This window comes from Bos javanicus, chromosome 19 (assembly GCF_032452875.1).
Source record: "Bos javanicus breed banteng chromosome 19, ARS-OSU_banteng_1.0, whole genome shotgun sequence".
In the NCBI taxonomy this organism is placed as follows: Eukaryota; Metazoa; Chordata; class Mammalia; order Artiodactyla; family Bovidae; genus Bos; species Bos javanicus.
The window spans coordinates 21,621,606-21,637,359 of NC_083886.1; the positions used below are offsets into that span (position 1 = coordinate 21,621,606).

A 15,754-nucleotide genomic window follows, 5' to 3' on the forward strand; every position below is an offset into this window, starting at 1 on the left:
CGCCGGCTCCGTCCCGGCTCCCCAGCGACTTCCAATCCCAGATGGGGCTCTCCGCACTCCTCCCCACCCCCACCTCGGGGTCCGGACCTACGGCTGCTCCTCCCCCTCAAACGGCCGGATCCGGGCCGCACCTGGGGGCAGGGAGGCGCTCGCCCCAGCGGCTGCAGAGAGCTAGCGGCTGCAAGCGCCCGTTATCTCGGCCAGCAGGGGTAGGCCGGGTGAAGGAATGTGCCGGGAAGGGTCCGCCAAGGGGCTCCGGAGGGGGTCCCCAGACCTTACCAGCACTGGAGATGGAAGGCGGCCGGGCAGTGGTCACAGCACAGGAGGTCCCCACCTTCTTTGCAGCTATCGCAGCTGTCGTGGTTGGTGGCCCTGCCGCTTCTCCGGGGCTCCTTCTCAGGCTTCCGACTCCGCTTTTCGGCCTCGTCCGTCTTGGGGGGAGCCAGCAGAGCCTGGATTTGCTGCACACACATACAAATGGCGTGTGTGCACACTCGGAGCTCCCGGGCGGTCCGTCGCCCCCCCAGCGCAGCATCTCCGTCACCCACCCCTCTCCCCCCTTTTGTCCTTCTTCCTCCCATCCAGGCTGCTCCCAGAACCTCTTAGCCCCCGGAACCAGGGGGAGCCCACCCTAACCGCGTTCCTGCCGCACAACGAGCACCGCTTCTTCCAAATGGGGAGGATCAGAGTAGGGGGATGGGGAGAGGGTGCGCGGTTCCCTTCTCGCCACTTCCTTGTATGGACAGTGGGGGACTCCAAAGCCAGGCTCGGGAAGGGCCTGAAGCCCGGTACCCGGACGTGCTGGGGGAAGCACAAAGGGGCCGACAAGAAGGGGGTGGGGAGGCCCGCCGGTGCAAAGAGATGGAGTGGGCTGGCGCTTCGGGAGAGCGAATCGAGGGCGGCGGGTAGGTGAAACTGCTGCAAACGTCCTCGGCGGCTGAGCTCAGCCCCCCGAGTTGCAAAGATGGGAGGGAGAGTCTCGGTGAGGAAGAGCCCCCCTCCCCCGGCCCTCTTGCGCTGCGAGCTCACGGCCGGCTTTGTGGGGCGGAGGGCGGAGGTTCCCTCCCGGCGCTGGGGGAAGGGGATGAGGTGGGCCACTCTTACCTCCATCAGCCCCCCCGACGTGTCCAAGTCGTACACGATCGTCTTGGTCTCCATTTTCTCCCACATTCATCCACCTCCCGGGCTGGGCGCTCTCTGCTCCGGCCCCCCCAACCCCGGGGGGAGGGGGGAAGCGGGGGGAGGGGGCGCTCCTGACCCCGGCCCTTCTTCTTTTTTCCAAACACGGGTCCCGACTTCCTCGCCCTGGCTCCCCCCCACCCCCCGGCCCCCAGTCCCCGGGACGGCAGCGTCCTCCCCACGGGCCGTGAGGGGGGAGCGGCCCCTCAGCCCCGGCCCGGCGGCTGGCTGCACGGTGGGTCCCGGCTCGGGGGGGCGTCAGGCCTCGGCGGGGCCTAGTCCCACAGGCTAGAGCCGGCGCTGGCGACCGCTGGTCCGGCCGGGAAGGCTGGCGGGCGCTGCCATCCCGGGGTTGGGGGGATCGGAGGTGGGGGGGTGAGAGGTTAGGTGAGGTTGTGGTACGTGAGGTGACTGCGGGGAGGGTGATGGGGGGTGGTCCCCGGGCTCCGCCTCTCGCCGCCGCCGCCGTCTGCGTCCCGGCTGCCGCGCACTTGGCGCAAACTTACCGCGAGCGCCCGCAAAGCCACCCGCGCAGGCGCCCCGGGATCGCCGCTCGCCGCGCGCAACCGCAGTGACAGCCGGCGGCCGGGCTCCCGCGCAGCCGCAGAGAGGGGGCACCCCCCGGCGCGCAGCCGCGCTGGCATTCGTCTGGAGCGTCGAAGCCCCGCCTTTCAGCCCTGCGCCAGCGTACTGCGATGAAAGGGCGGGACTTGTGGTCTCGCGCAGGCGCCTGGGAAAGCTCCGAAGGGTCACGGCGCAGCCGCAGGAACACCGGGGCTCTTCATCCATTGGTGTTTGAGTGTAGACCAAGAGGACTCTAGTCTCGCGCAGGCGTGTTGCGGATACTCCCCTCCCGTCCCACAATAACACAGTCGACTCCGGCGCAGGCGTATTGTCACCAGAAGGCCCTAACAAGAATGCTTCTCCTTTCGCCATTTTGGTAGTGGGTTATAGACTACCATGCCCTTGGAGTCCTCAGGAGTGAACAGAAAGGAGCAAAGTGTGGTGTTGGCTGGCGCTGGTAGGCTGTCGGTGACAGCATGTACTCCTAGGGATGTTGTACTGGACTGTTTGGTTCCAGCGTCAGGTGTGGCTGGACCAGGCGCCATATTGGTAAAGAGAAAAAGAAAAGCCATCGCGACGGAAAACGATGGTTTTGGTGTCGGGTTGGTTGGCTTCTGTTCTCTCTTCCCTCCCGCTCCCAGCAGTAAATTTTAGCCTGAGCATCCCTGCCTTTCGTAGTGATGGCACCGTGGAGGTCTGCCTGCCCGATACCACCCTCTTTTGATTACTCTCTCTGAAAACTGCCCTCCAAAAAAGCCAAAGGCTAAGAGTTTGTAATGCTGACAACGCCCAGCTACCTGCCCGCAGTGGACTTCAGCTCCCAGTTTGCAACGCGCCGAGGTCCAAAGGGCGAAGGGAGAGCATTGCACCCTGGGAGCAAGAATCGCGATGGGTCTGGTGGATTCTGGGAGCCGTAGTTCCGTGTGCGTGCGATGCAGTGTAATGTAGGATGGACTCGGGGAAGGCAATGGCACCCAACTCCAGTACTCTTGCCTGGAAAATCCCATGGACGGAGGAGCCTGGTGGGGTGCAGTCCATAGGGTCTCGAAGAGTTGGACACGACTGAGCGACTTCCCTTTCACTTTTCAACTTTCATGCATTGGAGAAGGAAATGGCAACCCACTCCAGTGTTCTTGCCTGGAGAATCCCAGGGACGGGGAGCCTGGTGGGCTGCCGTCTATGGGATCGCACAGAGTCGGACACGACTGAAGCGACTTGGTAGTAGCAGCGGGGAAGAGCGAGATACCTTTCTGAGCTGCCGCTGTATGCTGGGATTTGTAGTCTGAATGTCTCACCTCGGACTCTGGGCGGGGCTTCACGCTCTCCACCGCGCCCGTCCCTCCCCTTGGTGCGGTCTACAGAGATGGCCAGTTGCCTCTGCCTGACTGTAGATGAAGCGGTGGAGGAGGGAGGGGCATCGTTGTGCCTGACACGAGGCGTTTAGTTGGCATTGTTACCAGGTAGCTGTGTCTTGGCTCACTTTTGATATTAAGGTATACTTAGCATTCTCAGAAACCTAAAACTGGAAAGGGCTTAAAAACCATCTGTATTAACCTCTTCATTTCCCGATGCATAGAGAAGAGAAGTGATTTGCCTAGTTCACATAGTGAATTTATGGCAGACCTAAGAATGAAACATTTTTTTTTTTAATTCCCAGGCTGGGATACTGTCTAACTGTCTCAGAGGCGTTGCTGCTTTGGGGTGGGGGATAGTAAGGAGGGTGAGGTCATGGGTGTGTGATCTTAGGTTTCTGTTCTTCTGACTTTCCTAATGATCCGGTTGGTGCCTGGGAAGAATAATAAAGTCCTGGGCCTTATTGATCAAGCAGGGGAATATGTCATGTAGATCGCCCCTCTCTACCCTCTACCAGCCTCAGCAAACAAGAAATCTTAGTGGCTCTGGAACAGAGAGAGAAGGGCTGAGCTAGAAGTATGGAAGTGGCTGGACCTTATGTCTTCTTAGGCAGTATTTCATGCTACAGATGCTCAGAAGTGGGTATATCATGTACCCTCTCCTACTGGCTTCCTTCCTACAGCTCAGGGCCCATCCATGCTGCTGTGTCAGCCTGAAGGTATTATGGGGCAGATAAGTAAGCCACTGGCACATGCCCAAAGAGCAAGGCTTTGCTTTGATGAACACCGTCACTGCAGTTGAGAACAGACATAGGCATTAATGGGCTAATGAGGGAAATAATACTTGGCTCTGTTGACAAGTACCAGGGTAACTAATCACTCCACACACCTTCCTCTCAGAACTTGGAGGGTGAGGTCAGCCCAGTGGGGCTAGCAGTTGGTGCCACCTTGGAGAGCTCCTGCCCTGGATGTGCCAGGGGGATTGAGGAGAGCAGGTGGGATACACATGCCTTTGGAAGTGACCTCTTGTGGCTAATGTAGGCACTGCATTCTGCATGGGCTGGAGCCTCTCCATCTTTCAAGGTGGCTTGTGGTAGAACCAGGAGGTGGCCAGCCATAAGTGATCCAAGATCTCCGTGTTGGATAACTTTAGAAGTTCTGGTTGCTGCTACCATTTCCGTCTTCTGGCTTCTGAGTGCCCACAACTCCCTGTTGCCTTCCTTTTGCTCTTATTCTGGAGAGCAGCCATGCAGAGCACACCTCTAAGCATGGATGTGTGTGATGCAGACCAAGGCTGGCTAAACACATCTCAGGAGATTTCTGGGGGCCATAGGGAAGGGGCATAGATGCTGGGAGGGACCCAACAAGGCAAACTTAAGCACATCCTCTTTAGTCACCTCTTTCTGGAGTCCATGGACATAGCTTTTGTTAAATTAGAAGCTAAGCCCCTAGGCTACATTGCCTCCGCACTTGACAGTCTGGATGTTCTCTGAGGCCAAGACAGACCAGAGCCTCACGTTCAGGGGCTCAGTCTCTGATTCCTATTCCAATTTCCTAAAGCTTGCTAGCTGGAACAAAGTCAAGGAAGAAAGGCGTCAGGTTTTCTGGGCTTTTTCAGCAATACGATGGGTTTGAGGACAGACTTAGGACTGTGCTAGGCTTTGGTTCTGGACCTAGCAAAGAGGGGAAGTGAAGCACTGGGATGGCTGAGCATTTCAGTCTCTGGGTTCCCACACCCCTGTAGCACCAACCTTGGGGCCTCTCACTTCACATGCCAGCTGTCACACTGATCTTCTGGGGACAGTAGTCCCTGAAGCACTGGCACGTGGCTACTTTTTGTTTTCGTTTGACTGCACGTGGGGCTTGCAGGATCTTAGTTCCCTGATCAAGGACTGAACCCAGGCTGTCCAGTGAAAGTGCTGAATCCCAGGCACTGGAGCCCCAGGGAATTCCCATGACTGGTTTTTTATAAAGTCTGGAGATGATCAGTTGGGAGGTTTAGCATGCCTTCTGGCCCTCAAGTCCGCATCCCATTTGTCTTCCGCCTCCCTTCCCTCCAAGAAAGCACCATCCACCAGGCCATTGCTTTTTTTTTTTTTTCCAAAAACACCATTTTAATAAGGAAACAACAGAAATAGAAGATTGTTCTCTGACTGGAGCCCAGACCCCATATAATACATTACATGTACAAAGTAGCCTGCAGCCAACTCCTGGGCCTCTCCCTGGGATGCTTTGACCCTCTGTTCCATGCCAAATTCCTGCACCCATGGACCTCTGCGCATCTCTAGAATATGCCTGACACTCCCCTTATCCCAAAACGCAGTGGCCAGGAGGGAAGCCTGACAGGTCGCTGGGGTTGGAGGAGGGGAAGGTGGGCAAGAGGGTGTTTTTCACAGCCAGACTGACGTCAGGGGAAGATCTCCCTCTTTTAGGGTGTAGGGCCACCAGGGGAGCAGCGGGGGATGTCCTGCTTTGGTGTGGCGCATGAGTGGTGTGGCCTAGGGAAGTCCAACCTGAGCTTGGGGTAGAGTCCCTAAACCCCTTAAGATCCCTTAGCGTTATTGCCTCTGCCGGGAAGGGGCAGGAGGCAGAACTGACCGTTCCTGGGGCCTTAGAGAAAGACTAGAGATCTCCCCAGGGGACTGATGTCAGCATGCCAGGACTACTCAGAGGTCACTGCTGAGAGCAGGGTTGGCCACTGGCAGCGGCCCTGTGAGGAGCCCCCTGGCACAGTTTCCGCCACTGTCATGTCAGGGCTGCTGCATGCCAGGGCTGGAGGGTGGTCACATGGAGGGAGGTACTCCACCCTGCCTGTGAATTCCAGCCCAGAGGTCCCAGGCCTGAGAGAGGGTCAGGAGAATGCTGGTTCTTGGTGCATGTGCTCCAGCTGTGTTTGGCCTGGAGGCAGATGCCCCTGACTTGGACCCAAGGAAGGGCCCCAAGTGGGCAGTGGTCCCAAGATAATAGGCCCTGGTGGGTATTGCAGGCGGGAAGTGCAGAACTTCTTGAGGGACTGGCCGCATCTCTTCCCAGGTGGTATGTACAGGAGGTGGAGGGCAAGGGAGCAGGAAGCTGGGAGCTCTGCTGCTGGACTGGGATGCAGGGTGGAGCCGGCTTCCCCAGGCCGTCCCACCTAGATGGAGACTTCATATTCTCTCGTCTCCTGCAAAGGAAAGAGACTTCTGGGAGTTGGAAACTTGTCAAAGCCTTGCCAGTCCACAATCCACCTTCCCGAGGAAAAAGGAAAGAGTGAAAGGGCTTGGCAGGACACTCAGGGGTACCTGGCCAAGGGAGCACAGAATTGGGTCCTGACTGGGGTGTTGAGCCTGGCCTGGGTACTTACTCCAGTCTCGTAAGTTGGATTATCAAACGCTGACTCCACGGTGATGCGGTCATAAGGGCGGGGTCGTGTCCGGGGCAGCTGCAGGGGGCTGTTCCCCTGGAGCCTGTGCAGCAGAGAAGCCTAGGAGTCAGGAGTGCTGGGCGGGAGTGAGTCAGGGGTGCAGGGCAGGCAGAGAAGCCGGACTCACCTGCAGAAGTAGAGGTACACGCCTCCCACCAAGAGCGCCATCGCTACCAGCGGCAAGAAGATGGCAGCTGCGAGGTGAGCAGCATCCAGTGTGCTGGAGGCAGCTGGCACCTTGGCAACTGAAAGCACAGAGGATGGGGCTGGGGCAGAGGGCCCTGTTGCCTGAGCCCCATGTCCCCTCACCTCTGCCCAGAGGCAGCCAGCTGCCAGCTCCCTCTAGCTGGCTGGGGGCAGGGGAAGGAGCTTTTTGCCCCCTGGTAGTCCCACATCTCTCTCTTTCTCTGCCCTCCCTCCTTGGGGAGCCCACAGCCTGGAAGCTGTGAGAACAAGGGGCAGGGAGATTATTTCCCTGATCCTTGAGGAGATTGGGGGCTCACCATCCAGGCTGCGGCCGCTGTAGAAGCCGTCCAGAGAGGCTGGAATAAGAGGGGAGGGCCAAGGGCAGTGGGTGAGCCCAAAGAGCCAGACCACAAAGGCAGGGAGGGGGCTGGTCATGGGGAGGAATTTGTCCAAGGGGAGCCCACCCCAGAGTTTGTCACCAGGTCAGAAGGATCTGGCAGACACCCGAGAAACCAGGAATAACATAAGAGGTGGGGGTGCCGTGGGCAAGGGGTTTTGGTTCTTGGCCTCTGACATCTTTGCCAGGGCAGCCCTGTGGGCCAGGCGGAGGTTCAGCAGATGGTAGGACACTCACCAGCCCTACAGATGGGTGGGGGGTCACTCCAATGTGAGGGGTGTCCGGGCACACACTTGATGCTGGCCTGGCCCTTCAGCACATAGCCAGGGGCACACGAGAAGTGGACAGTAGCCCCCGCTGGGTGCAGCCGCTTCTCGGGACTGCGGGCACCATTCTCGGGGGCGCTGAGGCCATGGCACGGTTTGAGCTGTTCCACTGCAAAACAGGCAGGGCCCAGTGAGGGTGCCAGGCCCCTAGCCGCCAGAGGCAGCATCCTCTCACCTCCCCGTTTGAACTCACGGAGACATTTGGGGGCCCGGTCACTCCACTTGGGGCTGCTGGCTTGGCGGTCATGGCAGGTGAGGAGGGCACTACCCGTCAGCACAAAACCCTGGTCACAGATATACTGCACAGTGGCCCCCACGGGGAACTTAGGGCTCGATATGAGACGTCGGCTGTGTTCCACATCCCCAGGGTCGCGACAGGAAGTCACTGAGGGTAGAGAGTGACAAAGGGAAGTGGCCCAAGTAGAACTCAACAAAACCCAGTGCATACTGGCTTTGTTCCAGGCCTGCCAAAATCTTCACAGCACAGGGCTCCACCCCTATTTATCTGCCCCTACCACTGTGCTGGTGTTCTCTCTCCATTTGTCCCCCTCCCCATTCATCAGAATCAACAAACACTGATGGGCCACATACCAGGAATGGAAAACTTGGAGTACTTGGTGGATTACTCAATGAGAAGGTATGATCCTACTTCACAGATGAGGCAACCGAGGCTATGACTATCAGCTAATAACAGCTAGAGTCTGGATTAGAATCCGGGAGAGAGGCTTCTAGGTTGCAATGGGGAGAGCGTGGGGAACAGGTACACTTACCTCTCTGGCATGAGGGCAGGTCCTCACTCCAGGTGAGGTCCCACTGGCACATGAGGACACTGGAGCCTACCACCTGGTAGCCAGGGTAGCACTGGTAGGTGACGACGGTGCCATGCACCAGCTCAGGCTGCGACGGGCTCTTCCAGCCATTGGGGATTTCAGGTAGCTCCGGACAGGTGTCATTACGGGGCACCTCTGGGGGCAGCAAGATGCAGGCCCTCAGCAGCACCCAAGGAAGACTGTGCTAGCTTCCCTCCCCTCAAGGGCACTCCAGTTCCTGCCAATTCATCCACGCCTGGCCTGGCCTGGGCAGGCTCAGCGATCATGCCTTCCTGCTCAGGGATTCCTTCTTGCCTGTCTCCTAGATTCCAGGGTTGTCACCTAAGCTTTGGCCTTACTTCCCAAGTGCGTTGGCCAATTCCTTAGCCCTGAGAGAGGGGCCGGGTAGGGTGGGGAAAACTGTCACTTCAATGAAGGCCTTTCCTCAGTTCCCTGTCTACCCAATTCCGTTTAGCAGAGGCTTGCTTCCTCTCACTGGGCCCTCAGGGGAGATGGAGAATAAGATTAACTTCCCAAAGGTGATGCCTGGAATGTCCCAGCTTCCAGCTTCCCCCAATCAGATAAGAGTGCTCAGACTCCTCACCTCCCTGGCCTTTCTGACTTGCCTAGGCTGGGGGTCTGCACCTGGCGTCGCTTCTGCCCGCCCCCCACCCCAGCAGGGCAGGGCAGGGGCAAGCTCACCAAAGAAGTGGATGACGAAGCCCTGCTGGTACCCGAGCACTGAGGCCCCGGGGTCAGACTGGAACTGAATGGTGACATCAGCCATGGAGGTAAAGAGCTTGAAGTGGCCACGGGGCCCAGAGTACTGGCCCAGGACCCGAGCTGTCAGGTCGTCCCCGTCATAGAAGGTTAGCACGTCACCCGTGCCTATGCGCAGCCTGTGGAGGGGAACCGTCAGGCAGGGTGGGCCAGCTGAGAGAGGGCCCCAGATCCCGGGAGGTGGCTTGGCTGAGCCCAGTGGGCACTCACACTCTGACGTCCAACATGATGCGCTTGTCTTCCTCCACATGCACGCCCCAGATGCAGTCCTGCCCACGGCCGTACGGCTCTGGCCAGTTGGGGGAGAGCACCACGCCAGCCGAGTCTGTGGTCTCTCCACTACACACGGCTGGAAGGCAGGGGAACCACATCCCCTCGGTGTTCCACCCCCCTCCACCCCCAGCCAGTGCCATGTCCTGGGAATGCCTCCTGTCCACAGGAGTGCCTGCCCACTGCTGGGACCCCCCACCTCCTCCTGGGTAGGGGAAGCTTCAATCACATGTGTCGCCGGATCCCGTGGTCCCAGGCCCTGTGGCCGGCTCCCTCGTGCCCACCCTGCTCCCTGCCCCCAGAAGGCCTACCCCCTGATGCCTACTGACCTCGGCAGGCGGGCTCTGTCTCATTCCACTGAGGGTCATGGGGGTCCACGCACTCAATGATGATGGAGCCCTGCTCCAGAGTGTAGCCGGGGTCGCAGCTGAACTCCACGGTGGTCCCCACAGGGTAAGAGGGTGCGCTGCTGCTGAAGTTGCCGTATTTGACAAAGGGCTCGTAGCAATGGCCTTGCTGGAAGGCTGCAAACCACAGGACCCAGCCCAGCTCAGCACGACCGCCGCAAACACGGGCCAGTCGTCCTACTTCCCTCCCCAGGGCCTTTCTCTTCCTGACAACAGATGTGTGTCTGGGTTTGGAGCAGGGGGCGGAGCAGCCCAGAGCGTCTATCCTCAGGGGGCCATCACCATTGTATTCTCAGTGCTGAGTTTGTGCTTAGTACACAGAAGGCGCTCAATACATGTTTGGTTTTTTTTTAAATAAATTAATGAACACATGCACGCGTGAGTGGTGCTAGAATGTCTCCTGTGGCAGTTCTTCTTCTGTAAGGGTGGGGGCTATTTTTATTCTTCAAACTCTAGAGAACTGATTCTCTTGGACCAGAGGGCCTGGGTCCAGGCAGGGGTCTCCTGCAAAGATGGAGCAGAATCCTGGATTTCAGGGGGTGAATAAGGAGAGAGGACCTGGGTGGCAGGTGAGCAAGGGGCGAGTTGGAAGTAGTGATGAGGGAATTGAGGCAGAGAGGGAGAGTGTGAGAAGAGACCCTGGGCTGGAGACCCCGACCCCTGGTTAGGCCCCAGAAGGCTCACCCTCGTAGCGCAGGGCCATGCCCGCAGCCACCCCACTGCTGTCAGTACTGAGCTCCACGAAGAAGTGTCGGCTGGAGCTGAGCAGGCCCTCAATGGGCAGGTACTCCACCTCGTAGGAATCATACACGGGCGGGGCCTCCACGTTGTCCCCATTACGGATGATGAGCCTGGGCCACGAGAGCGGCAGCTGCGTGGTTGGTCGCTGAGTTGGGTGGGGTGAGGCCCCAGGCTTGGGTACCATCCCTCCGGCAGGGTACTACCAGGCCAGGCACTCCGATCCCACCAGGACACCCCCTCACCTGTCGTCATCCTCAGCCAGGGAAACCTTCTCAAAGTGCAGGTGCAACCGCTGGCCCTCGGGAGCCTCAAGCAGCCAGTGGCAGGTGAGGTTGTTGCTGTAGTTGCCCGGGAAGCCGGGCGAGACGATGCGGCCGGTGGTGGCGTTGCGGATCACTCCACCGCAGGCAGCTGTGAGACGGGCCGCTGTGGGCTGGGCCCCGGCTGGATCCTAGACGGCCTAGCAAGCCTCCCCACCCATCCCAGCTCCATGCCTTCTGCACGGGGCAGCAGGGAGCTTGCCTTCACTGCTCTGGAGATCAATCCTTTGCCCCTGTGACCCTGCAGCTTCAGGCAGCCAACCTCCTAACCTTTCACACCTCCAGGACCATTCATGTGCAACTCCCTTGACTAGGGAATCTGCGGCTGCCTAGCCACGTGGTCCTGGGTGAGTCACCTTTCCTCACTGCTGACTTCTCAAGGAGGCCCTCCCTGATTCCTCCTCCCAGGTGAACTTTATTCCCCTTCCCAGGGCTCCAACCTTCTTGAATATATTTGCTGCCTCGGTCTCAGACCAGCTTCCTAAACCAGTTATTTTTGGATATGTCCCTTAACTAAGCCCTCCAGGGCAGGGGCCAGGTCTTTTCAAACCAGACACAGAGTTGGTATTCAATGCTTTTTTGGATAAAATGAATGAATGACTATAAAAAAGAGAGTAGGACTAGCTCAGGGATGACAAACACCTGGTGGGCATGCCCTTCACCTCCAGACCTTGTGCCTGTAGCAAGCATTGTTAGCCAGGAGACAGTCTTGAGTCAGCATCATTACTGCTGTCAATTAGTCCTGACTGACAGGCTGACCCCTTTCCAGCACTGGTCCCTCTGGCCTGGGACGGCCCCCTCATCCTTAGCAGAGGCTCGGCAGCTCGCCCTTCCCCATCACCAAGGGCTGCTGAGTTACTTGGCCACAAGCCCCTGGCAGTTAAATGGGGCCAGAGAAGAAGTCGCAGGCAATAGGACTCTGGCTGGTCCCCGGTAGCACTTTCCTTTCCTGGACCTACAGCTCTGGACTCTGCCAGCTCTCAGAGACCAGGCTACCCTGGCCAAGATGCAGTGCCTTTGTCTCCAAGTGTTCAGACTGAAGAGTATTTTAACCTAATACAGCTCCCGGGGAAGGGGTGCTGGTGAGTTTCTTCTCTGCTTCTTTGCAGAGAGGGCAGACTCGCCTTTATGCTTGGTCTTGGAATGGCACTGCCCTTGAAATCTGACTATGCCCCGTCCTCCACTTAAATTCCTCAGTGGCTTCCTGTAACCCTCAAGATAAAGTCCAAGATCAAGAGGGGTTTCGAGCCCTTTATAAACCCGTCTCTCTTGGCTCGGCTGCAGTGCTTCCTAGCCACTGTCTTCTTCAGGCACGCCCTGCCGGTCCTCACTGTGGCGTGCCACTTCATGTCTCCGCATCTCTGCATGTCCTGTTCCAGGAATCCATTCCACTTCCCGGAGCTCTGACATGCCCGTCACCCTTCCCTGCATTCTCCTTGGGAAGCTTGTTTGACCTCCTTCCTAATTTCTGAGCAGCTCTCCCTTACTCCCCCTGCTGGGATCTCCATGGTGCCCTGAGTTCGCCCCATCACAGCACCATCTGCTCTGAACTTCCTGAGTTGCTTTCCAGTCTTCCCATTGAACAGAGAGCTCCTTGAGGGCAGAGCCCTCGTCTGGCTTATTCACACCCGCTTTGGCCTGATGCCCAGCAAGAGTTTATAGGATGAAATAAGTATCAAAACCCCAAGCTGCCTTCCACCCTGCAAACAAAACACTCCATCTCCCTTCTGTCAACAAGCCCCTCTTCACTGGCAGCAATCTCAGACTCTCCGATCACCCAGGACCAGAACCTGGGAGTCTCCTACATCCCCCCTTTTCCTCGTTGGGGTCTCTGGAACCTCTTCCCACCTCTTCATTCCCAAAGTCATTGTCTAAATTAAACCCTCTTGCCTGGCTGGCTGCAAGCTTCCAGACACCGCCCGCCTGTCTCTCCTGAGGGACAGTTCTGAACCCCTCCCTCCCGGTCTCACAAAATGTCAACGGCTCTCCACCCAGTGTCTTGGCCTGACATTCAAGGCCCTCCCACCGCCCTCTCCCCATGTCTCAGGCCTCAGCCAAACCTGGCTGTTTTCTGTGTCCCTAAAACGCTCCCTCCCCTTGTCACCTCGGGTTCACTGCCCACACTGTTCCCTCCACTGAAACCTTCAAAGCCACTCCCCCCAGGAAGCCTCCTAGGCACCCAGCTAAGAGCGACTGCTTCCACCCACTCCAGGCCACTCTGTCTCTTCATCTGTACTTTTAACTTCCTGCTCTGGAAGTTGGTGAGCCAGGGGCTGTCTTCCTCCCTCGTTTCCTAGAACTGTGGGCTCCTTGAGGGCACAGTCCCTGTTTAATTCCACTCGGTATACCTGTGGTGCCTCCATACAGTAAGTGCTCAAGAAGCGCAGGTTGTGTGAATGCTACTGAGGTGTGAGGCTATTTTCTGGCTTCCTTATGGAGAGCAAATGGAGGTGCCAGACCGCAACAGAGAGCAGGAATGAGCCCCCCACCTCACTTCCCTGTTTGGCACTGAGTCCCCGGGGGCCACTCACCGATGCAGACTGGCTCCTGAGAATCCCAGAAGGGCTGGGTGGCGTTGAGACAGGTAAGGAGCCTGGCACCCTTCAGCTGGTAGCCAGTGGCACAGCGGAAGCGGGCACTACCTCCAGGGTGGAGGCTGGTGACAGTCACAGCTCCGTAAGCTGGACGTCGGGGAAAGTGGCAGCTCAGGAGGTAGGCTGCAGAGAGAGAATGGGTGACGTGTGTGTGTGTGGTGTGTGTGTGTGTGTGTGTGGAAGGGGCTGAGTCATAGCCAGGGCAAAAGAGGCCTGCCCTAGCCTGCCTCGAGGTGTCAGAGGAAGCATCAGGAATCCCAGAAGAGACTCTGATCCCCTCCCCAGAAGGTGTCAGTGATACTTCCGGCAGCCTGGGCTGGAGCAAGCACAGAGCTGGAAGTTGGAGCCTTGGATTCCAAGCTTTGACACTCCAGGCAAGTTATATCTCCTTTCTGTGTCCTGGTTTCCTCATTTGTTAAATGAGGTTCAAAATGTCAGTCCACCTTCAGGGTTATTGTGAAAATAAATGGGGAGTATTTTATTCAGCTTGGTATCCCTGGAACCAAGAAATGTGTACTGAATGACTTATAGATGTGCTGCTGCTGCTGCTGCTGCTGCTGCTGCTAAGTTGCTTCAGTCGTGTCCGACCCTATGCGACCCCACCAGGCTCCCCCGTCCCTCGAAATAGTGAAAAGCCTACACTGATGTGAAGTATTGCTATTATTTTTTCTGCAAAGGACAAAGATGAATTACAGCAGGGAACACCAAAGTCAAACAGTAAAAACTTTCCCGGTATTCACTGAGGAATGCTAAAAACCTTGATGACAAGGGCTGTGGACTTTGAAAAACAGGAGGGGTCCGGGATGGGGAAGCAGGATGCAACTTCATGGAAGTTGTGGGAGGAACAAGTTGCCCTGGGAAACTTAACTTTTGAAATTGTCATACCAAATATGACCGAATGGTGGCAGCAAATCCTATTAAACAACCCAGCAAATCCCAATCCAGTGCCAAGCTGGGGCCTTAGCTAAAAGTGGGGACCAGGGCTGAGAGGTAGGGAAGAAGGTGAGGGGTCAAGGAGAAAGGCTGAGTGAAGAGTCTGGGCTATGGAGCCTGAAAACCCTGGGGTGCTGGGAGAGATGAGGACCGTCTAGACTGAGAAAGCACTCCTGGGTCTTGGGGATGGAGGAGGCCCACCCTCACTTGATGGCACTGGGAGGATGGGAAGTGAGGTCCAGGCAGGAACTCGACTAGCCTCTGTGTGTCTTTGTATGAATATAAGAAAGGGCTGCTTCTGGGCAGACCAGGGTCCAGACACAATGTCAATGCCAGTGCTTAGTCGCTCAGTCGTATCTGACTGTATGCAAAACCCCATGGACTGTAGCCCGCCAGGCTCCTTGCTCCATGGGATTCTCCAGGCAAGAATACTGGAGTGGGTTGCCATTTCCTACTCCAGGGGATCCTCCTGACCCAGGGATCTAGACCGCATCTCCTGTGTCTCCTGCATTGTAGGCAGATTCTTTACCTTTGAGTCATTACTAGTTTTGTGATTTTTACCTGGCCTGGCCTTAGTTACTACGTCTGTGAAAAGGGGAGATGATTCTTACTTATCCCTCTCTCACAGAGTTCTTAGAAGAATGGCCAGTGAGTGGTAGCTTATGATTGGCAGTCAGTTTTACAGGGGCAGTGCTCAGGAGGTGGGCTCTGAGGTCAGACTGCCTGAGTTTGAATACAGAGTCCTCTCCTTGCTATGCCACATTGGGCAAGTTACCTAACTTCTCTGTGCCTCAATTTCCTTGTTTACCCACCCTGCATTCTGTTGTTACATGAGAAGATATTTGTGCAGTGTCTGAACCTTACATATTTGAACCTTCACTAATACTTCTGGGCAGGGAAAGTGAAAGTGTTAGTCGCTTAGTTGTCTGACTTTTTGCAACCCCATGGATCATAACCTCAGTCCATGAGATTTTCCAGGCAAGAATATGGGAGTAAGTAGCCATTCCCTTCTCTAGGGGGTTGTCCTGACCCAGGGATAGAATCGGAGTCTCCCTCACTCCTGGCAGATTGTTTACTATCTGAGCCACCAGAGAAGCCCTGGCACAGAACAGCACCAGATGCTGTTATTGTTTGTAATTTTGATTAATAAAAGCACCTCACATCTGCATGGGAAAGGGAGCACCTTCCAGCTTCTAAAGTGCCTTCATGGGACTCCCATGGCGGTCCACCGTTAAGGCTTTGCGCTTCCAATGCAGGGGACACAGGTTCGATCCGTAATTGGGGAACCAAGACCCCACATGCCGCGGAGCACAACGGAAAAAAAAAAATAGGTGAGGAAAAAACTAAGGTTCAGAGAGATGGAGGGACTTGGCCTGATCACACAGTCAGTAAGTGGTAGAGTGGGCATTTGAAGCTCCTGGCTCTGGAGCCCACTTGCTTTCTATCTCCCCTTTCCCACCTGCTTTCCCAGTTGAAGTAGAAACGTGGGCTCA

The 15,754-nt window shown here is 56.9% G+C and overlaps 2 protein-coding genes across 3 annotated transcripts in view; both read right to left on the minus strand.

Moving 5' to 3' along the window:
• PHF12 (PHD finger protein 12) overlaps nt 1–1,266 on the minus strand; it is a 39,493-nt gene extending 38,227 nt beyond the window's left edge. Inside the window, exons 1-2 of the mRNA XM_061390567.1 lie at nt 1,105–1,266; nt 280–461 (exon numbers count right to left, since the gene is read on the minus strand). Coding sequence (XP_061246551.1) covers nt 280–461; nt 1,105–1,170 — 248 coding nt within the window. The 5' untranslated portion in view covers nt 1,171–1,266. The remainder of the gene's footprint in view (nt 1–279; nt 462–1,104) is intronic.
• A 3,911-nt stretch (nt 1,267–5,177) lies between these two features.
• SEZ6 (seizure related 6 homolog) overlaps nt 5,178–15,754 on the minus strand; it is a 48,150-nt gene continuing 37,573 nt past the window's right edge. The window contains exons 5-17 of one of the 2 annotated variants that reach the window (XM_061390573.1): nt 13,266–13,451; nt 10,657–10,825; nt 10,358–10,524; nt 9,596–9,790; nt 9,207–9,345; nt 8,919–9,115; nt 8,178–8,372; nt 7,601–7,792; nt 7,319–7,516; nt 7,002–7,040; nt 6,626–6,743; nt 6,439–6,541; nt 5,178–6,258 (exon numbers count right to left, since the gene is read on the minus strand). In XM_061390573.1, coding sequence (XP_061246557.1) covers nt 6,229–6,258; nt 6,439–6,541; nt 6,626–6,743; nt 7,002–7,040; nt 7,319–7,516; nt 7,601–7,792; nt 8,178–8,372; nt 8,919–9,115; nt 9,207–9,345; nt 9,596–9,790; nt 10,358–10,524; nt 10,657–10,825; nt 13,266–13,451 — 1,928 coding nt within the window. In that variant the 3' untranslated portion in view covers nt 5,178–6,228. Of the gene's footprint in view, nt 6,275–6,438; nt 6,542–6,625; nt 6,744–7,001; nt 7,041–7,318; nt 7,517–7,600; nt 7,793–8,177; nt 8,373–8,918; nt 9,116–9,206; nt 9,346–9,595; nt 9,791–10,357; nt 10,525–10,656; nt 10,826–13,265; nt 13,452–15,754 lie in introns of both variants that reach the window. The other variant, XM_061390572.1, reaches the window with a different exon arrangement.